General features: G+C 41.5%; 1 protein-coding gene, 1 long non-coding RNA gene and 2 gene segments (V, D, J or C); 3 read left to right on the forward strand and 1 right to left on the reverse strand.

Moving 5' to 3' along the window:
• The first annotated feature begins 1,651 nt into the window (after positions 1-1,651).
• LOC120718541 lies at positions 1,652-2,222 on the forward strand. The segment is given in 2 exon segments: positions 1,652-1,703; positions 1,811-2,222. Coding segments are annotated over 2 exon segments (384 nt in total).
• Positions 2,223-2,577: 355 nt separating this feature from the next.
• Positions 2,578-20,183, reverse strand: LOC120718544. The segment is given in 2 exon segments: positions 2,578-3,741; positions 20,152-20,183. A coding segment is annotated over 1 exon segment (255 nt).
• LOC120718539 (zinc finger CCHC domain-containing protein 18-like) lies at positions 9,913-13,952 on the forward strand. 3 transcript variants are annotated; one of them, XM_040007080.1, is made up of 3 exons: positions 9,913-10,120; positions 10,197-10,258; positions 10,404-13,952. In XM_040007080.1, exon 3 carries the CDS (start codon positions 11,607-11,609, stop codon positions 13,302-13,304), a length of 1,698 nt encoding a protein of 565 aa, XP_039863014.1. In that variant the 5' UTR covers positions 9,913-10,120; positions 10,197-10,258; positions 10,404-11,606; the 3' UTR covers positions 13,305-13,952. The 3 variants fall into 3 exon arrangements, with proteins under 3 accessions (XP_039863014.1, XP_039863012.1, XP_039863013.1); XM_040007078.1 differs by having other exon boundaries at positions 10,874-13,952; XM_040007079.1 differs by having other exon boundaries at positions 9,913-10,258; positions 10,874-13,952.
• On the forward strand, positions 17,721-19,474 carry LOC120718545. The gene is made up of 3 exons (XR_005692510.1): positions 17,721-18,230; positions 18,307-18,368; positions 18,984-19,474. It is a non-coding gene; the product is annotated as an uncharacterized LOC120718545 (long non-coding RNA).
• Positions 20,184-22,311: the final 2,128 nt, after the last annotated feature.

Below are 22,311 nucleotides of genomic sequence, written 5' to 3' on the forward strand. Positions count from 1 at the left end.
GTTTTTTTTACCATCGTGGCCTTATGAGCCTATACTTGTGTTTTTAAAAGTTATGTTTGACTTTATGACTTTCTGTGTCGTTTCTGGGATGCTGAGGACTCATATTGCACTGCTGGAAATAGTTTATTTTGATGCAGGGAGCTGGCAGCATGTAAATATAATAATAACCACAGCAGCCAAACAGAGAGCCTGACGAGCCCAGTTGTAAGTAAGCTATTAAGACTCGACTGGACACTGTGTTCATGTTTTCCTCCGAAACAATAAGTTCTGCTGGAGCAGCCTTTCAACGCCTCTCTCTGTCTCTTACAAACTTGACCCAGACAACAAAGTAAAGCTAGTTTTCAGCTACGAGCCCGACACGAACCCGACGGATTAGCCAGAGGTCCCTTTACTACGGTTTGGAGCTGCGGACCTGTTTTATATATGCGTTTGCAGATCACTGCAAAAAGTGCAGCCTTACCTAATGTCCACCTACTGTTACTCATTTAAATTAAGATGTAAAAATCGAGTTGTTATTGGTACGGCAAGTAGCCTTCAGTAACAGTAATAAATCACACAGCAATAGTACATTCACGTAGTTGTAAAAAGCATGATCATATATTAAGTAATCCAAAGTATTCAGAATACGTTACAAAATACATTTTGGGGCATGTAATCTGTAATCTGTAGTGGAATAAATTTTAAAAGTAACCTTCCCAACACTGCAGACACTACATCACCAAACAGAAAGTGACCTGTTCAGGGCATGAAACCGAAGTCTTTCCAGCCTCACAGGTTGTCCTGTTATAAAAATATCAAATTAAAACAGAGATGAATGATTCTGCGCTGTGGTCATGTTTAACTTTTGCATCCTGTGGTCAGCATCATGCATCAATGTGAATCACTGCAAGTTTTTTTGTACTGAGTTTTACAAAACTCTAAAATAGGTTTTGCAAATTGTACCTTTCCTCTGATTTTTTTTAATGTCTTTCATTTTTGACGCCATGTTCAAATGTGCAGGTTCTTTTTTGGGGGAAGTCTTTTCTATTCTGTCCTGTTGCTTACGCGGTTCTTTGATTTGCTGACAGGTAAGTTTCTAAAACTTCTTTCAGGGTGAAGATTCTCTGAAACTCTGTTCAAGTGTTTGAGTAGACAAGTACAACATTTCTTTTCTTCTTTTTTTTTTTAAGTGAACAAGAGGAAATCAGATTTTGTCTTACAAGGACGAATGTCTGAGCCTTTATCTTCAGACATTGTTTGCATGTTTTGTTGGCATTTGGCAACACTTGGGGTTATATCACAAAGTACTGCTCTGGTTTGATCATGAAACATTTTCTTGCCTTTCTCAGTCAATGGACATGTTTTTGTAAAAGATTGCAGAAAATACCCAAATTTAAAAATCCCACACATCCATCAATGTGTGGATGTGTCCTAAAACACAAGAAAGAAAACATTTTCATAAACTGACTGATTAATTGATAAACAGCATCGGCTATTTGATCCAACTACTTGTTGTTTTCAGTCAGATGATTTCCATAGAGAGGCACTTTGCATCAGCAGCACCATGCTCCAGTGCTCTGGGAGAGTTTATAGTCCTGAGAGTTGAACACTGGATGACTGACAGCTGTCCTTCATCACAACAGAAGCCACAGAAATCCTCCTCATCAAAAACATGACTTTGATCTGCGTCCTCATCTGGACTCTCCTCTGCTGCTGCTTCACAGGTAAAGTCCAGAGAATCAAACTCCTCTCCTCTATCAACATCTGTCCCTCTGAAATGAAGCCCACAAAACCATGAAGCTGCTTTATGTTTTTGTCTCTGTGTCCTCAGAGTCCAGAGGACAGATCACAGTGACTCAGCCTGGAGCAGTGAGCTCTGCTGTGGGAGGATCTGTGCGCATCAAGTGTACGACCAGTCAGGATGTTCGTGTTTATAACAACAACCACTATTTAGCCTGGTACCAACAGAAAGATGGAGGAGTTCCTAAACTGCTTATTTACTGGTCTAGCACTCGACAATCAGGGATTCCAGCTCGTTTTACAGGCAGTGGATCAAACTCTGACTTCACTCTGACCATCAGTGGAGTCCAGGCTGACGATGCAGCAGTTTATTACTGTCAGAGTTATCACTACATCAACAGTCAGTATGTGTTCACACAGTGAAAAACAGTCGTACAAAAACCTCCCTCAGTCAGACTGAACAGAAACTGAAGTGACTGCTGCAGCTGGAAGATACTGCAGAGACTGATACAGTTCACTGAGGACACACACACACACACACACACACACACACACACACACACACACACACACACACACACACACACACACAGTGAAAATGTTATTGTTGCTAAACAAGTTGGAAATTTATCTGTATCTCAGTCAATCAAATTTTGACCTTTGACCTCTGCTTCATAGCAGCTCAAATACATGTGAACCAGTTCCTGAATATTGCTCATTATGAAAACATTTTTTAAAAAAAGAGAAAAAAACACAATAAATCACCAAAATCAGTGAGTCACAGTTGTCTGCATAACTTATAAAAATACTTCAAATAGAAACTTTAAGTCCAGTTTTCTCAGGTTTGTAGATTTTTTCTTTTTTGCTGTTCAATACTAGTCTGATAACTTTGTCTTGCAATTCCAATAAAATTGATCCATGTTTGTGGCTGTAATGTGACAAAATGTGGGAAAGTTCAAGGGGGCCGAATACTTTTGCAAGAAACTGTATGTGTGTCCTCATTAGGATAGGGATTTATATTGGCGTGAGGGACTGTAGCCTATAAGTTCTTATTGTTAAATGATAGTTATGAGATGGTGTGTTTCAGGTGATTTTACAGAAAAACACCAAAATAATGTACTGCATTACTTTAAAAAAGTACTCTGCATAATAGAATACTTTAAGATACCTACCTCAACACTGATCATTTGACTCATTCTTATATTGTGCTTTTCTACTCCACCTGAGAACTCAAATTGCTTTATATAACAAGCTACAACATGCTGAAACATTCATTAAACAGCATGCAATGACTTTGCATGAATAACGGCGGTGTCGCTCAATATTCTCAGTAATAAAATCATAATCTCTAAGTTCTTATCAATTCCCCTTCGCACTTATTCTTTAACATAAACTTCGCTTAACTTCATGTATTCAAAGTGACTTAATTCTACTGACTCATATTGACTTTCTACAGATAGCACACTGGTTTCCAATAAGAATCCTGGAAATCATTATTTAGAGTTTAATATTGACATCACCACAAAAGTAAGACAAACACTCGATTCTTATTTAATGTAGATATTTTTTTATTCTTTAAAACTTTAAACAAACTTTAAACTTTAAACAAAGCAATGAAAAATGAGAGAAGGAATTGGGGAAAAAAAGCTACAGAATGCAGTGTGAAAGTAAGACCAGCATAAAAGTCACATATAGGTCAGGACTGGGGACACTGGTCTCTCATCAGTGGCTCTGAGACCAGAGTCTGGGAGCCCTGGGTGGCCTCACAGGTCACAGAGCCCACCTTCATCCAGTGGTCTGCAGGGAGCCTCAGGGTGCTGCTCCAGCTGTAGAGGCCGTCGTTCTCCTGCACCACGGGGCTCCTGCTCTCCTCCCAGCTGATGCTGCCACTGCCATCCACCTTCCAGGACAGACTCCAGTCTGAGGGGAAGCCCTTGTTGGCCAGACACATGACTGTAGCCTCCCCTTGTTTCAGCTCCTCACTGGAGGGACCCAGCACCTTCAGGGCAGGGCGGGTATCACCTAGGAAACACCAATCAGCTTAGAGGACAGGAACCACAATTTGATTTTCTCCGTTAAGAAGTTTCTGTCAGGTGTTTTTTCTGCTCCACCAGTCATTCACTCACACATTGTTTCACTTCCCTTTAAGAAACCTCTCATGCATATCAGCACAGAGAGAATCATCACACAGTTTGAGCTGAAATATGTTCAAACTACACTGGAAATAAAAAAACAAAACAAAACAAAGATGTGTCAACAATTTTAAAAGATGTTAAGCTTCAACGTCATCAGTTCTTCATAATAAACAGCTTGTTCTGGATAAGAAACTCAATACCACTACTTACCTCATGTTGTTTTTTTTGTTTTTTTTATTGCTTACATTGTTTTAAATGATATGATACAATAAGAACACCAGAGATCTTTATCTTCCCTCTGTGCAGTTTAACTTTTTTCATTGGAAATTGTCCTGAGTGTCTGAATATTCATTTCCAAAGCTGACTTTGTTTCTTAGGACAAAATTTATGAATAAAATAATTAATCAGTTACACAAGAAGTTTCCTAGCCTTTCATATTAAATGAAATTAAAGAAAAGAAAATTACATAAAAAAAAAAAAAAAAGCTCTAAGGCTGACTTACTTCCAACTTGCAGTCTGGTTCCTCCACCGAACGTGTACCACAGTGATACAAACTCATTGAGGCGCCGTACAAAAACCTCTGACTGTAGAGAGACACGGCTCTCTGACTCTGTCAGACTGGATTAAAACTAAAAGCTCTCGAGACTTAACCAGATATATGTATATGTAAAATATCCTCAAGTCCACTCTGATGTTTTATATTGTGTTTAATATTCATTTTAACATTTATTCTGAAGCTAACTTTGTTTCTTCATGAAAATTTATCTAAAAACTATTTTCCTGAGGTTTTTTCTGGCACACTGAACAGAAAAGTTAAGATAACCACAAGAAAGAAATTTGCTAAAGTAAATGAGGTTTAAGTTCGACTTACTTCCAACTTGCAGTCTGGTTCCTCCACCGAACGTGTACCACAGTGATACAAACTCATTGAGGCGCCGTACAAAAACCTCTGACTGTAGAGAGACACGGCTCTCTGACTCTGAGACAAACAAACTCAACAATATGAATTCTTTAAATCATAATTTCATAACATATTAATATTATAATTTTTACATAAAAAACAACGAAACACAATAAAACTATATTCCAATAATCCAATTTGGTCATTTACATTATCAACTGTTAAGATACATCGCTTTAATGCTTCCACCTTCTTTCTCATAACTCTAAACATTAAATTTAATTTTCAAGCTACAATCACAAAACTTAAAACTCATCAGGTAAATCCTCACAAATGCATCAAAACAGTTTTATGTTCTCTCACAAACACTTAGTGTCTTCAGACCGCGCACAGAACCAGTTAAAATGATAATACTGCTGAGCATTACACACTACGTCACAAAACAGAGCATGAAACTCAGGTCTTTCCAGTCTCACAGTTTGTCCTGTTATTCTACAAAACATATAAAATGTCAACCTAAAACAGATGAATGATTCTGAGCAGGGCCGTGCAGAGATGCTGGAAGGGACGGGTGCTCAAAGTTCAAAAGGGCACATGGAACCAGGCTGAATAACAACAACACTGTTGCTGTTGAGGGGTTGCTGCTGCTCCTGCTGCAGATAGTGATGGAGGTCTGTGTTGCTTTGAGACTGTAGACAGTAAAAAGTCCACAGCAGAGATGGTAGCTGATTAAAGAAGTGTTATGAGATGATAATAAAATGCAAAGATTGGTGACAGCGCTCGGAAGCATTAAACAACAAAACTGTGGGAAATGAACTCGGCTCTGCCTGTGAGTCACTCTTCCATCTCCTCATCTCATCTGTCACTCTCCACTTGCTGTACATCTCAGAACAGGGCACACTCTGGTGTTTCATTAATCTATTATTTAATTATCCATACTTAAAAGCTCATGCACCTAATCCAAAATAAAGTAATGATAGAAAAATGTTATAGAACCAAAGCATTGTGTTTATTATTGTTTTTATGCTTGAGCACCTCTGCTATACAACAACTGGTACAGAGATTTCTAGAGATTTTGCAACTGGCTTTTGGGCTGTGTGGGGTCTCTCTCTTCCGGAAGATGATTGAATAAAGAATTATAAATGTTTGGACCACTCCTGAGTTGGGTTTTCTCTGTTCTATCATGGGGATGAAAAAATCAGGTTTAATAGACAGTAATATATGATGAGTAATAATTTAAAAAATCCATACACATAAAACACACACACACACATACGGTGACATTTTATACCTTCTCCAGAATACTGTATATACTACGGCCACAAGTTTTCATCATGATGCTAATCCAGAATCCTTCCCTTATTATTTAATTCTAGTGCTATAAGTGTCATGGTCCTGGGTCATGTGACCCAGTGTTTTGTGTTAATTATTATTATCTTATGCTTTAGGTTATTCTGGTTATGTCTTTTGCTATGATTTCTAGTTCCTAGGTTTGGTTCCCATGCTCCCTCTGTTCCAGTTCAGTCAGGTCTCTGTGTAAAGCCCGTGGCTGTGTCCCAATTCAGGGTCTGCACGCTTGAAGTACGCGCACTACGCGCACTACGGTGCGTACTATGAGTACGAGAAGTGCGGAAGTGAGAGGCTTGTGAAATGGGACAGTCTAGCCTGTGTCGCGCTGTTCAGGTTGCCTAGCAACCATGATACTAACCGGGAGAAACGTTACATACAGCTTTGTGTGACAGAAATGAAGGAGGAAAATGTCTTGTTGGTCATTCATTTCTTCACTCAAAGACAAGTATCTGTGACAGTGTATATACAGATGTATTATATATAAGAGACAAATATTGTTCATTTAATATGTTGGCATTATTACATTTGGCTCAATGCTTACATATATGTGTAAAAAGAAAATGTACGAGCTGTGATAACTGTGTCTGATAGAATGAAGAGTAGACTGATATATGAAATATTCCTTTATTGGGTGAGAAAATCAGACCATGTCATAACTGCTGTAAGTCACACAGAATAGATATCAGAGCCTTAAACAGGCTGACTTCTGCTAAATGGGTCAAACTGGGCAGAAAGTAAACAAACACATAACATCCTTATAGAATATGATGTAACAATAGATCAACTTACCTCAGAATATATAAAGCATATAAACAGTTACAGCAACATGATGCAACAAACACAGCAGCTACTGATCCAAAATACTCAAAGCTTCATAGAACTGAAACAAACATTTATTTTTAGCTCCATTCTGCTGCTGATACAGACTTTAGGTTTCTGAACATTAAACTTGTTGCTGCCTTTCATAGTGTGTAGCTTGAAGGCCCTGAGTACTTTCTCCCACACTGGAAACACTGGGATGATGAAATTATTTGAACATTACCTAATAAGACTGATTCAGGACAGACAGTTATGTTAAACTTTCACCTGTTGGAATAAAAGCTCACTCGCATCACAGCCTGTGCCTGAATCTTGGGTCCTTCATTCATAACACCATGCAGCTTGCCTCAGAAACCGTGACAAAAAGAATTATATTAGACTAAAAAATTAAAGTAATAAATATAAAATAATGTATTTGTGATGATTCATTTTTTTTGACTATCCACTCTGTGCATAAGAAATGTTTAAACTGTAGGGATACAAACATTTTGCTGCTGTAAGATCAGCATTTTGTCATGTTTGAAATATTAATCTAATATAATGTGTTTCTGGCACTTCTCCCCCTGCAACTTTGTGTCTTTGTCTCATTTTCTCTGTATCTCTTTGTACAACTTTATAGTGACAAAAAAAGGCTTTCTATTCTAACTTGCATGTTTCTGTCAGTCAGATCATTTCCATAGAGGCACTTTGCATCAGCAGCACCATGCTCCAGTGCTCTGGGAGAGTTTATAGTCCTGAGAGTTGAACACTGGATGACTGACAGCTGTCCTTCATCACAACAGAAGCCACAGAAATCCTCCTCATCAAAAACATGACTTTGATCTGCGTCCTCATCTGGACTCTCCTCTGCTGCTGCTTCACAGGTAAAGTCCAGAGAATCAAACTCCTCTCCTCTATCAACATCTGTCCCTCTGAAATGAAGCCCACAAAACCATGAAGCTGCTTTATGTTTTTGTCTCTGTGTCCTCAGAGTCCAGAGGACAGATCACAGTGACTCAGTCTGGAGCAGTGAGCTCTGCTGTGGGAGCAACTGTGACCATCAAGTGTACGACCAGTCAGAATGTTCATGTTTATAGCAACTATCACCGTTTAGCCTGGTACCAACAGAAAGATGGAGGAGTTCCTAAACTGCTCATTTACTATGCTAGCACTCGACAATCAGGGATTCCAGCTCGTTTTACAGGCAGTGGATCAAACTCTGACTTCACTCTGACCATCAGTGGAGTCCAGGCTGAAGATGCAGCAGTTTATTACTGTCAGAGTCTTCACATTCCTAACAGTCAGTATGTGTTCACACAGTGAAAAACAGTCATACAAAAACCTCCCTCAGTCAGACTGAACAGAAACTGAAGTGACTGCTGCAGCTGGAAGATACTGCAGAGACTGATACAGTTCACTGAGGACACACACACACACACACGCACACACACACACACACTGTAGATCTCTTAAACAAATACCATCATTTTTTGCACAGCAAGGAAAAGTTGGAGAAAGTCTCGAGAAACAATCTGTCATCTTGCAAAAATCATTTCTCTGAAACGAAGCTCCCAAAACCATGATGTGTACGATTATGATAAAGAAAGCTGAGCAGTGTATTGAAAAAAGCTTGGCTATGACCTTTGAGCTCAGCTTGAAAATAGATCTGTGAAGGTTCTCAGTCATCCAGGTCCTCGTACTCTAAGGAGCCACCAAACCTACAAAATGTCTTTGGGGCAAGACATCGTTCCCTCAAAGCTACTCGAGGATGACAGTGTGGAAATAAGTGTGCAGTCAGTTATTAAAGATGAGGAAAAAAACATTTTTCAGCTTTCAGCTGGTGGAGTACAAACCCAAGTGCAAAACCACTGTGTAAAATAACAAAATGATTCATAAAATTTGTATTTACTTGTGTTCATGAGTTCATTAACAAAATGTCAGATTTTCCAGTCTGATAACTCAGTCAGTGTAATGTACTATAGTCCATGTTTAGCTCGTGTGTTTTAAAGGAGATGGGAGCTGCTATGAAATCACAACAGATATATTTATATAGCGCTTTTCAAAGCACCTAAAGCGCTTTACAATTCCAGTATTCATTCACTCTCACATTCACACACTGGTGGAGGCAGCTACAGTTGTAGCCACAGCTGCCCTGGGGCAGACTGACAGAAGCGAGGCTGCCATATCGCGCCATCGACCCCTCTGGTCACCACCAGTAGGCAACGGGTGAAGTGTCTTGCCCAAGGACACAACAACCGAGACTGTCCGAGCCGGGGCTCGAACTGGCAACTCTTGAGCCACGATAGGCCACAGTTCAGGTTTGTGTCGTAGTGTTATCCTTACCACCCTCGTTTCTGTTTGTAGTTCACCCATCGTAAATAAAACGCTGACTCACATCAAGCCAGTTCCTGCATTTTGGGTTCTTTTCTCCCACACACCACACGACTGCCGCCGCAGCCGTGACACAATCTTTCTATTGGAGATTAAGTATCGGAATTTCAGGAGTGGGACCACGCCTCCAAACACGCTCCTTGCGGTTGTCATCTATATAGCTTCCCCCCAGTTCTGCAAACTGTTCATTCTTGTTTACGTGCCCCACCCTACTTGTTCTCAATTCCTTAACTTCTTCACTCCTATTTAGTACACGGTGATCTGCCAGGCCCGGGAGCCGTCGCCAGTCCCCTTCGAGGTCTTCCCCAAACCGCAGCTCAATTCATGTCAAAGCATCACCTTTACCTACTAAAACGCTGTCAAACTTAAAATGAGGACGTGGGCACAGCTAGTGAAATGGAAAGTCCACAGTCAACAAGACAAAACATGAGTGACCAACTAACCAACTACACCAACCGGAGCATGCAGTATATAAAAAACAAAACCTATAAATTTTGTCTGATGTACATTTTAAAGCTGGATTTGTACAGTACATGTACAGTACATGTATGTTTGACATGATTTATGTCAAACATACATGTATATGTATATATATATATAAAACCCCCGAGGACCTGTGTAACCCATGTGAAATACAGGGCTGCAAAATCCCTTTTTGTAATCTAAGGCTATAGCCTGTTATTGTCACAAGGGGGCGCTGTGATGCAGTCTTGTGTTCTGACGACCTTGCGTCTAGTGCGCAGGAAGTATTACCCGTCTCTTCCTGTGAGATCTTCCCTCTGACGGCGGTCAAGTACGTGTCGGAGCGCATGGAAAAAGTATCTTGGTATGCAATACTGCAACCCGGTTAATGAGACCAGATTGTTTTACGTATAAATGCTAATAAGGTACTCTTTTATTAGGTCCCGAACTCTGACCACAAAGGGAATAACGTCTGTCAAGTTATTTGTGTCTGAAAATCCCGGTGAGTCACGTGCTTTCGTTAGCTACCTGTTAAGTTAGATAATGTATTTCACTAGCCGATTCAGCTCAGAAACCTTTGAACAAAAACCAATCGGGAGCTATGAGAATCTGGCGTGTTGTTTTACTTCTCTTGTTGTTTTTTACAGTGTGTTATAAGTGTTGTATGCTTTGAGCTAAACGATGCCGATGCTAGATGCGATGCTAGCTGCTAATAGCTGTTAGCCACCCCACCCCACTGAAGCCATATTCCGATCGGGGGGAGGTATTCAAGTAGAAGCACTAGCTCTGTTTATATTAGAATGAGCATATTCATATTTCAAGTTTAATAGTATTTGCACTGAATTAAGTTACATTTGCTTGTCAGCCTTAAGGATGAATGTCACTTTCATTGCTATGACTGTTTACATTACTGTTTAAGCTGCTGATGTTCTTTGTTGTGATATAATTTTGGTAAAATTGTTGATACTGGTACAAACAAGTTACTGTAACTCGTGTAACTTGGTAAAGCTAAAGGGAATGCCATTTGTGATTAATACATTTGGAAAAGAAGTTAATGAGCTCATGTTAAGAACACAAAATGGGAAAAGAAATTGATTGTTCTGCACTGTTTGTGTAGATTGGTTTTTTTGAACTACTAGAAGGATTCTGGAGAACCACTGACGGCGAGAACAGCCCAAATGAGATCCTGGATGATCGTGAAATGGTGTGGCCAGCCATGCGATCGGATTGTGGGATTTGCCTGAGAAACTGATTCAAGCAACCCTGGATTACAGATAAGCCCTATGCACTACTTTTCCTACCCGGATAATAGGGTTTGCACACTGACAATTCCCCTACAGTACACCTGTTTGGGTTTTCAGCGACTTTAAAGGACAATTCAGACTGGACAATTCAAACTTCACAACAGGAACACTTTAATCTGTTTCATTCATTCCCAAGAGCTCTGATACTGTTCAGTATAAATCTTCCATTTAAGTGTCTTTATTTTGTTTTGGTTTACATGTATTCACCTTTAAAATGCACTATTAGTGTGCAATTTGGGTTATTGTGTTGTATATGTGTATAAATGGTACTGAGGCAATAAAGGTCCCAGTTATTCACTTCCAAGCCAACTCCTTTTGTGAGTCTCCAAAACAAAACCTCCTCCTGAACCTAGAAAGATGTCTAGGGTCTCTATTTAAAGTGAGTGTGTACTGGTGCTGAGTAGAGGCGCTACACAAAACGTGGCGAGCCAGCCAGGAGGTTTAATTCCTTTTATTTTTGGAAGTTGAGCAACTGGTGCTTTCATGCCTTTTGGGTCAAATCATTACAATTGTCCATGACATTCTGGGTTGGAGCAATAAGACAACATGGATGTAATCCAAAGTGAAGGTGTCAAAGTACCTAACTCTGTCCTAGTAGGAGGGTTAACAGGCGACGAGGTTGACAATGAGATTATTGATTACTTAGGGCAGTTTGGTTCTATTGGAAGAGTAATCAAAGTAACTAGCACAGAGGCACAGTTTAAAAACACAGCCATTGTGGAGTTCCAATCAGGTGAACCAGTCCAGTTCCTTAAGGATAGCTTGCCTTGCAAAAGACAAAGCCGTAACCCAAGTGTTGTCCATCATATCCAGCTTCTGTCTGCGCTGTATGCTGCAGACAGGGGTTCATGTTTAACCCATTCTTACCTAACTGAACTGAAAGGGCTTGCTAAACTGAGTGGTGCAGATTTTGAGAAGGTTTTACTAGATGAGCTGGCCAGAATGAAGAAGTCCACTGAGAGTGATCCCGCAGTTGGACCAAATGTAACCGTGCCTAATCAGAATCTGCAGCTCACTAGTGACACAGACCAAGATGAACCAGCCATCATAGAGCATCAAAGTCCTCTTAAACTGGGCAGTGATTTAACCCACTTGCCTGAGCATGACTCTCACTCATCCTCTCCAAGTGTAGAAGTGACTCCCTCGCACAGAAAAACCACTATCTACTTACCACCTGAACAGCTCACTACACCTGAAGTACAGAGAGTAGTAGTTGAGCATGTCATTAAGAACAATGAAATGCCTTCTCAAGGTCATGCAAAGCTCAGGCCCTTCTCGGGGAAAACCCCTTGCTCTACTTTCGAAGCTGATTATGATGCGTGGCGCAACAATGTTGAATTCCACCTCATAGATTGTACCATATCTGACAAACATATGGTAAGGAAAATAGTTGAGAGCCTTCTTCCACCAGCTGCTAACATTGTAAAGCACCTTGGTCCTAACGCTTCTCCCCATGACTATCTCAGCCTTCTTGACTCAGCGTATGGTACTGTTGATGATGGGGATGAGCTTTTTGCCAAATTCCTGAGCACAAACCAGAACTCAGGTGAAAAGCCTTCTGCCTATTTACAGCGGTTGCAGATAACCCTGAGTAAAGTCATTAAAAGAGGTGGCATCACTACAAATGATTCAGATCGCCAACTGCTTAAACAGTTTTGTAGAGGTTGCTGGAATAACAGCTTGATCACAACCTTGCAGCTTGAGCAGAAGAAGGACAAGCCACCTTCATTTCCAGAGTTGCTCCTCATGCTACGTACTGAGGAGGACCGGCAAGCGGCAAAGTCCAGCCGAATGAAACAGCACTTAGGCATTTCTAAGCCTAAGGCACATTTGAACTCCCTTGAAGTAGGAGAGTATGTCACTGATGATACAGACGTATCAGCTGTTAATGATAGGCTAGTGCCTTTTGATGCACATAAGTTAGAAAGGAAACTTGCAAAGCTACAAGCCCAAGTGGCTTCACTGAAAGCATCAGCTATTGACAGTTCAAGCCAGAACTCTGACAAGCCAAATAAGAAAACCAAACCTAAGTTCAAGATTCTTCCTAAAGAGAAATCTGACCCAAGCGAGACTAAGCTCACTAAGAAGCCACGCCCATGGTACTGCTTCAGGTGCGGCGAGGATGGTCATATTGCTGCCTCTTGCAGCAATGAACCAAACCCTGAACTAGTTGAAATGAAACGTAAGGAGTTCAACCAAAAACTACAAGTCTGGGAGGAACAGAATATGTCAGCTTTAAACTAAAATCAGTTTCTGGGGAGGGACTACCAGGAACTGAAAGTAATCATGAACGTCCCAAACTGGAACCTCAGAGCAAAGCATCTTCTCTCTCTCGTGCAGCACGACCCCAGATTAGGTTACCCAAGGGACTTGTAGGACAGAAATGTACAGCAAATGTTACCGTGTCGGGAGTCAATTGCAGTTGTCTCCTTGACACTGGGTCTCAGGTGACCACAGTATCCGCTTCATTTTACAACACCAATCTTTCAGAATATCCCATTCAGCCTATCAGTGGCCTGGATGTTGAGGCTGCTAGTGGCCAAAATGTTCCTTACTTGGGATACATACCCATCAGCCTTAAGTTTCCAAAAAGCTTTATTGAAACTGAGCCTGAGGTTTCTAGCCTTGCTTTAGTAGTACCTGACTTACGCTCTAACTGTGACTTGCCTGTGCTGATTGGGACAAATGCACTTGATGTTCTGTACGACGAATATTGTCAAGGTAAAGATCCCAATGATTTGTCGTCGGTCTATGGCTACAGGCAAATCCTCCGTACACTCAAGGTCAGGAGAGAGATAAACCTAGCCGGAAACGATGGCTTTGTAACTCTTAAGGGCAAGGTGCAACACGTAGTACCAGCTCAAGGGAGGGTTCTCCTTGAAGGCTGTGTCAGATCCAACAGTGCTGGTGAATGTGCCATTGTTGAACAGCCAACGACATCCATCTTACCAGGGGGAATTTTTGTGGAGTGCTGTCTTGTCACTTTGCCCAAGAAGCATCCTCATAGGTTACCTATATGGGTGAGAAATGAAACTGAGCATGACGTGACACTGCCTTCTAGATGTGTCATTGCAGAGCTCCATAGTCCTGCAAAGATATATGACGAATCACCCATTTCAACCAAAAACGATGACACTGTGAAATGTTATAATGTTACTGCACAGCCAGTTGATGAACCTGCTCACCCAGATTTGACATTTGACTTTGGCAATTCTCCCCTCCCGCAGGAGTGGAAAGAGAGGGTTACCCAGCGTCTAAGTGCCTATGCTGATGTTTTTGCCCAGCATGATTTGGATCTTGGACATGTATCTAAAGTCAAACATCACATAAACTTAAAGGACGAAGCACCCTTTAAGCAAAAGTCCAGGCCAATCCACCCAAATGATTATGAAGCTGTGAGGAAGCACTTGCAAGCACTCCTTGATGCAGGAGTAATCCGTGAATCAGAGTCCCCTTATGCTTCACCGATTGTGGTGGTTAAAAAGAAGAATGGAGAGGTCCGTCTTTGTATTGATTATCGTAAGCTCAATGCGTTAACAATACGAGATGCGTACGCACTTCCAAACCTTGAAGAGGCTTTCTCAGCCCTTGCTGGATCCAAATGGTTTTCAGTAATGGATCTCAAGTCTGGTTATTACCAGATTGAGATGGAGGAATGTGATAAGCCCAAGACAGCTTTTGTGTGCCCTTTGGGATTTTACGAGTTTAACCGTATGCCCCAGGGGATCACCAACGCTCCCAGCACCTTCCAGCGCTTAATGGAACGGTGTATGGGCAGCCTCAATCTGAAAGAAGTTCTGGTGTTCATAGATGACATCATCGTGTTCTCCAGCACTTTGGAGGAACATGAAACCAGGCTTCTACGTGTCCTTCAGCAACTGAGAGAATATGGGTTGAAACTTTCTCCCAAAAAGTGCTCCTTCTTCCAAAGTTCTGTGCGATACCTAGGACACATCGTGTCTACCAAAGGTGTAGAGACCGATCCTGAGAAGGTCAGAGCTCTCAAAACCTGGCCAAGACCCCAGACGCTCAGTGACCTCAAGTCTTTCCTAGGCTTTGCAGGGTACTATCGACGGTTTGTGAAGGACTATTCAAAAATTGTCAAACCCCTGAATGATCTTACCAAAGGCTACCCACCATACAGGAAGGGCAGAAAGGTGACACCCGGTCCTAGCGGATACTTGAACCCTAAAGAGCCTCTTTCCAGCCGTTGGACACCTGCTTGTCAGGAAGCTTTTGAGGTAATCATAGAGAAACTGACATCAGCTCCAGTGCTTGGATATGCTAACCCCAAATTACCATACGTCCTCCATACTGATGCGAGCACCTCTGGGTTAGGGGCAGCCTTGTATCAAGAACAGGATGGTGAAGTGAGGGTTATTGCCTACGCAAGTAGAGGACTTTCACCCAGTGAAAAGCGGTATCCAGCTCATAAACTGGAATTTCTTGCATTAAAGTGGTCCATTGTAGAGAAGTTCCAAGATTATCTCTACGGGAACACATTCACGGTTTTAACGGACAACAACCCATTGACCTATGTTTTGAAGTCAGCCAAGCTTGATGCTGCCAGCTATCGCTGGTTGGCCGCTCTCTCCACCTTCGACTTTAATATTAAGTATCGTGCTGGTAAGAGCAATCAAGATGCGGATGGCCTCTCTAGGCGGCCACATGATACTGTGGATGATGACTATGCTTCTCTTGAAGAAAAAGAGCGAATGAAACAATTCGCTTCCCATCATCTCTCTTCATCTCCCAACAGACAAGATGTGACAGCTGACACATTCAGTGTCTTGTGTCACCGTCATCTCTTAGGTGAATCTGACAATAGCCTACCTTCTATCACTTTGGTAGAGTCCCTTGCTCTACATACCGATGCGGTGCCAGACGTCTACGCAGATGATGGAACATTAGGTTGTTCTGTCATACCTACCTATAGTGAGGTAGAACTCCAACAACATCAGAGGTCTGACCCAATTATTGGGTATGTGGTCAACATGTTAGAAAATGGAGGTGAAGCAAATTCCAATCCTAACTCTGCATCCTTAGAGCTTAAACTAATGCTCAAAGAGTGGAAACGTTTGGAACTGAAAAATGGTCTCCTCTACAGAACCCGCAAATCAGGTGAAGATGTCACCTTTCAGCTTGTCGTCCCTGAGTCTTTAAGGTCCACCATTCTCACCTGCCTTCATGACGACATGGGGCATATGGGTTTGGAAAGAACCCTCGACTTGGTTAGGTCAAGATTTTATTGGCCTAAAATGGCAACTGATGTAGAGAGAAAGATTAAGTCTTGCGGACGTTGTGTTAGAAGGAAGACCCTTCCTGAAAGAGCAGCACCTCTTGTGAGTATCCAAACAACCCGTCCCATGGAACTGGTATGCATGGACTATTTATCCTTGGAGCCTGACAGTCACAACACCAAAGACATTCTGGTCATAACTGATCATTTCACCAAATACGCTGTTGCTATGCCAACAAAAGACCAAAAGGCTACAACAGTTGCGAAGTGTCTTTGGGAGCAGTTTCTGGTGCATTATGGTTTTCCTGAGCGCCTGCTTAGTGATCAGGGCAGGGATTTTGAGTCCCAACTCATTAAAGAGCTCTGTGCCCTAGCTGGTATCACGAAGGTGCGCACCAGTCCTTATCATCCACGGGGAAACCCAGTTGAACGGTTCAACCGAACTCTTCTTGGCATGTTAGGAACTCTACAAGACAAAGAGAAAACTCATTGGCGCGATTATGTGAAACCACTAACTCATGCCTATAATTGCACCAAGAACGAAACCACTGGGTTTAGCCCATACGAGTTAATGTTTGGTCGCCAGCCGAGGCTTCCCGTGGATATTGCATTCTGCCTGCCAGTTAAAGATGGCTCTCCTACATCTCACTCTCAGTATGTGAGAGCTCTGAAGGCTCGCCTTCAAGAGAGCTATCAGATCGCTGCCAAAAACTCTCAGAAGGTTGCTGAACGGAATAAACGCCGTTTTGACAAAACTGTCAGGGAGTCAGCTTTGGAGAAAGGTGATCGAGTGCTGGTGCGGAACCTGCGACTTCGGAATAAACACAAACTTGCAGATAAGTGGGAGTCAACCATGTACAGAGTGGTGGAAAAGATGGTAGACCTACCTGTGTATGTTGTACAGCCTATGAATGGAGATGGTCCTATTCGAACTCTTCACAGGGATCTCTTACTCCCTTGTGGTGACTTATCTGAAGCTGAGGAAGTTGACCAGGTCAAGCCAAAGAGTTGCAGGCCAAGAACGAGGCGCAGTCAGCCTCTGTTACTGGAGGAGCAATCAGAATCTGAAGATGACTCACCTGTCTATCCTAGGCAGTCTTCTGTCATTCCTGGAAAGTTGGTTCAGGTGTTTGAAATCCCGAAGAGACGACAGCAAACAGGAAAAACAGTACCGGAGGATAGTTGTATACCAGCTACGCCAGCAGACTGTGTAAACCCTCAGCCTCAGGATGAGCCTTGCAGAGGCAGCTCCCCTTTGCTGCCTGCAGAGCCTGTAGGGGTGCCTCCTGAAGTAGCTGAAGGAGAGGAGCCAGATGTTGTGGCTGAGCAACACCCTACTGAAGACGATGTAACTTTACCAACTATGACTAATCAAAAATCATCTGTGGCCGAAGATAGCATTGATGTACCGTCCATTGATGTAGAGGCTCCTATAGCTATGGAAACCATTGATCTGAACCCACAAACCCCTGAGGTAGCTCTGGAGCATAAGGAAACTGTTGACAGTGGAGAAAACAATGACCATGTTCGTAAGTCAGAAAGGACACGTCGACCACCAGGGCGCTTCCATTATCCTGAGTTGGGAAATCCCTTAATTTCTTTTGCGCAGAGCCTCATAGAGAGCTTTAACCAAGCACTTTACACAATAGGTGACTATGAGAGTTCATCTGTAGACCACAGCGTGACGCATGAAGGGGCTCATGCTGGGTCAAAGGGGGAGGGTGTAACCCATGTGAAATACAGGGCTGCAAAATCCCTTTTTGTAATCTAAGGCTATAGCCTGTTATTGTCACAAGGGGGCGCTGTGATGCAGTCTTGTGTTCTGACGACCTTGCGTCTAGTGCGCAGGAAGTATTACCCGTCTCTTCCTGTGAGATCTTCCCTCTGACGGCGGTCAAGTACGTGTCGGAGCGCATGGAAAAAGTATCTTGGTATGCAATACTGCAACCCGGTTAATGAGACCAGATTGTTTTACGTATAAATGCTAATAAGGTACTCTTTTATTAGGTCCCGAACTCTGACCACAAAGGGAATAACGTCTGTCAAGTTATTTGTGTCTGAAAATCCCGGTGAGTCACGTGCTTTCGTTAGCTACCTGTTAAGTTAGATAATGTATTTCACTAGCCGATTCAGCTCAGAAACCTTTGAACAAAAACCAATCGGGAGCTATGAGAATCTGGCGTGTTGTTTTACTTCTCTTGTTGTTTTTTACAGTGTGTTATAAGTGTTGTATGCTTTGAGCTAAACGATGCCGATGCTAGATGCGATGCTAGCTGCTAATAGCTGTTAGCCACCCCACCCCACTGAAGCCATATTCCGATCGGGGGGAGGTATTCAAGTAGAAGCACTAGCTCTGTTTATATTAGAATGAGCATATTCATATTTCAAGTTTAATAGTATTTGCACTGAATTAAGTTACATTTGCTTGTCAGCCTTAAGGATGAATGTCACTTTCATTGCTATGACTGTTTACATTACTGTTTAAGCTGCTGATGTTCTTTGTTGTGATATAATTTTGGTAAAATTGTTGATACTGGTACAAACAAGTTACTGTAACTCGTGTAACTTGGTAAAGCTAAAGGGAATGCCATTTGTGATTAATACATTTGGAAAAGAAGTTAATGAGCTCATGTTAAGAACACAAAATGGGAAAAGAAATTGATTGTTCTGCACTGTTTGTGTAGATTGGTTTTTTTGAACTACTAGAAGGATTCTGGAGAACCACTGACGGCGAGAACAGCCCAAATGAGATCCTGGATGATCGTGAAATGGTGTGGCCAGCCATGCGATCGGATTGTGGGATTTGCCTGAGAAACTGATTCAAGCAACCCTGGATTACAGATAAGCCCTATGCACTACTTTTCCTACCCGGATAATAGGGTTTGCACACTGACAATTCCCCTACAGTACACCTGTTTGGGTTTTCAGCGACTTTAAAGGACAATTCAGACTGGACAATTCAAACTTCACAACAGGAACACTTTAATCTGTTTCATTCATTCCCAAGAGCTCTGATACTGTTCAGTATAAATCTTCCATTTAAGTGTCTTTATTTTGTTTTGTTTTACATGTATTCACCTTTAAAATGCACTATTAGTGTGCAATTTGGGTTATTGTGTTGTATATGTGTATAAATGGTACTGAGGCAATAAAGGTCCCAGTTATTCACTTCCAAGCCAACTCCTTTTGTGAGTCTCCAAAACAAAACCTCCTCCTGAACCTAGAAAGATGTCTAGGGTCTCTATTTAAAGTGAGTGTGTACTGGTGCTGAGTAGAGGCGCTACACCTGGTATCCACATATGTGGACATCACATTTTGGGTTGTCTAGACCAACATACTAAATTTTGCGCTACAAGGGCCTGATTTCCACTTACGAGGACAATTTAAAACTAATGTCTTCATATGTGACTCTCATTTTTCTTAGAAACAAAAATCAGGTTAAAGAAAATCAGTTTTTACTTTGTTTTTACATTCATCGGGTTCCAATTTGCCCAAATATCAAAGATAAATTAAAAATGCATCCCATGGAAGAGTTCAGGTCTTAGGAGGTTAAACGTCCTATTTTTGGTAAACAAAGAAAACTTTCATTGTTCAAATAACAGTTGATGTTGTGAAAATTCTGAAACTAATACCAGGATAAATAACTTTTTTCTGCTCTATAATAAAAGTTATTTCTATTTCAGTTTGACAGAAATGGAGATAAAAAAAAATATTGACGTTGCAGAGCCAATCTGAATTAGCCCTGTCAAAGAGGGCAAACATCTATCCTGAAACTATTTAAAATAAAAAATACATTTCTAACAAGTAATAAAAAACTAATATTTATTAATAAACACAGTTTAATTAACTTACTTCCAACATCCAGTCTGGTTCCTCCACCAAAAGTCCACCACAGTGATACAAACTCATTGAGGCGCCGTACAAAAACCTCTGACTGTAGAGAGACACGGCTCTCTGACTCTGAAACAAACAAACTCAACTAAATCATTCACTGTTTGCACAGCAGCAATGACTCAGCTGATATGACTTCTTCAAAAACCATCATACAAATATGAGTTTAAATACAGTTAGATCCAAACATGTTTGGATGATGACACATTTTTACAATTTTACTTTGTACATCAACAGAGTGAAATCTGACTGAAACAATTCAGACTTGACTGAAATCCAGACCTTCAAGGCCCATAAAACTCCTTATCCACGTCGAGTTTTGTATCAGCTGTTTAGGAATCTCAGCCATATTTAGACATTGTCCCACATTTTCAGAGGCACACAATTAATTGGACAAACCGAGATAATTGTTAATAAAACAGTTTTTAATATTTGGATGAAAATCCTCTGTAGACATCATTACCTAATGCCTTGAATACATGGAGATCACCAAATGCTGTGTCCTTCTTTGAGATGCTCTACCAGGCCTTTACTGAAGCCATCTTCAATTTCAATTTCCGCTTCAGTTTCAATTTCTGACTTGACCATTGAAGAATATCCTATTTCTTTGCCAGAGTAAGTCGTGGGTGTTTTTTTACAGTTTTCTTTGAGCCATTATCCATTTGCACTGTGGAGGGTTGTCCAGTGATTGTGCAGCACTTGGTTGAATGTGAGCAGAGAGTAAAGATGTGTACACTTCATCCTGCTACCTGTATCAGCATTCACATCATCAATAAACACTAGTGCCCCAGCTACACTGGCAGCCATACACATCAGTGCCAGAACATTGGCTCCACCATCTTTGACAGGCGATGTGACTTGCTTCAGATCAGTTTTTCTCCTTTGTAATCCAATCGTGCTGAAAAATCTTCATCTTGGAACTGTTCCTGCTCTTTCAAATGTTTAACTGGCAAAGTCTAATCCAGTCTTCCAGTTCTTGAGGGTAACCACTGGTTTGCAACCAGTAACAGTTTCCTTTCATGAACATGACTCTTGATCTCTTGACAGTAGACTTTGAGTATGATACAACTACCTGGGTTGGCTGTAGCTCAGAAGCATCTGTCCAGTGCATCTATCTGAGTCTGAATGTTTGTAAGAGTTATATAGAAAGCACCTACATAAGAAAAGCATAGAAACAATTCTCGTATTTCTTTGTGGGTGAATGAGACAAGTTATGTAAAGTGTTGCCCAAAGCTCAGATAGAGCTGAGTGCTCAGACTACAACACAAAAGCACTGTAAAAGAACCAGTCCATTTCCCTCCCAAAGAGTGTTTTAGACCCATCAATGGGCTCCATAGTTTGTACATCAGGAGAAGACTTAACGTCGACCCCACCCCCGAATTTTGTTTTTCTCAAAACACGTTGGCCGATTGAAATGACACCTATGAATTTACATTGTGATGACTGCTTATGTAATCCTGTTAGAGTTGGTGTGAAAAAACACAAACAAAGGGATGAACTGAAAAAAGGAGCTTTATTTGCTAAAACACAAAACTCTGAAAATAGGAACAAGGAGTAAAGTGGGTGTAGTGTGGGCCTCAAGGAAACACGGCTACAAGCAGAAATAAACTGAGGATTTAAATCAGGATAACGAGGGGATGGGCAACAGATGGGAACACAGGACGAACAAATGAGACATAAGCTGTGTCCCAAAACATCGGCTGCATCCTTCGGAGGACCCGGCCTTCGCGGTCTACGTGGGCCGGGTCCTTCAAAGACCGAGAAGGCCGGAAGTGCGAGGCTGTGAAATGGGACGGTCTAGCCTTCAGATTTGCGTCACCGCTGTGTCGGTGGTGTTTAATAAACTCGGCCGTCTGCTCCTTGTTATCTAAAATATAACAGGACACTGGCGGAAATTCTCGACCGTCTCACACTTCTGTTTAATCAGTTTTCTGTTTAACGTTTATTCAGCTGTGTGAAAATCCCGGAGGAACCCACCCGATGGATTAATAAAGTTTTATTTAATCTAATAATCTAATAACTTTGATCTCAGCCAAACCGATTTACTCCGGAAAAAAATAAAACACATAAAAAAGGCAAACAATTTCATTTTTAAGTTATCCGAGTGACTTATATCATGTT

Source organism: Simochromis diagramma, unplaced genomic scaffold, assembly GCF_900408965.1.
Source record: "Simochromis diagramma unplaced genomic scaffold, fSimDia1.1 OVJJ01000531.1, whole genome shotgun sequence".
Lineage (NCBI taxonomy): Eukaryota > Metazoa > Chordata > Actinopteri > Cichliformes > Cichlidae > Simochromis > Simochromis diagramma.

Excerpts from the sequence above, each read along its gene's own strand:
- LOC120718539 (XM_040007079.1), top strand. The coding sequence starts at position 11,607 with ATGGATGTAATCCAAAGTGAAGGTGTCAAAGTACCTAACTCTGTCCTA.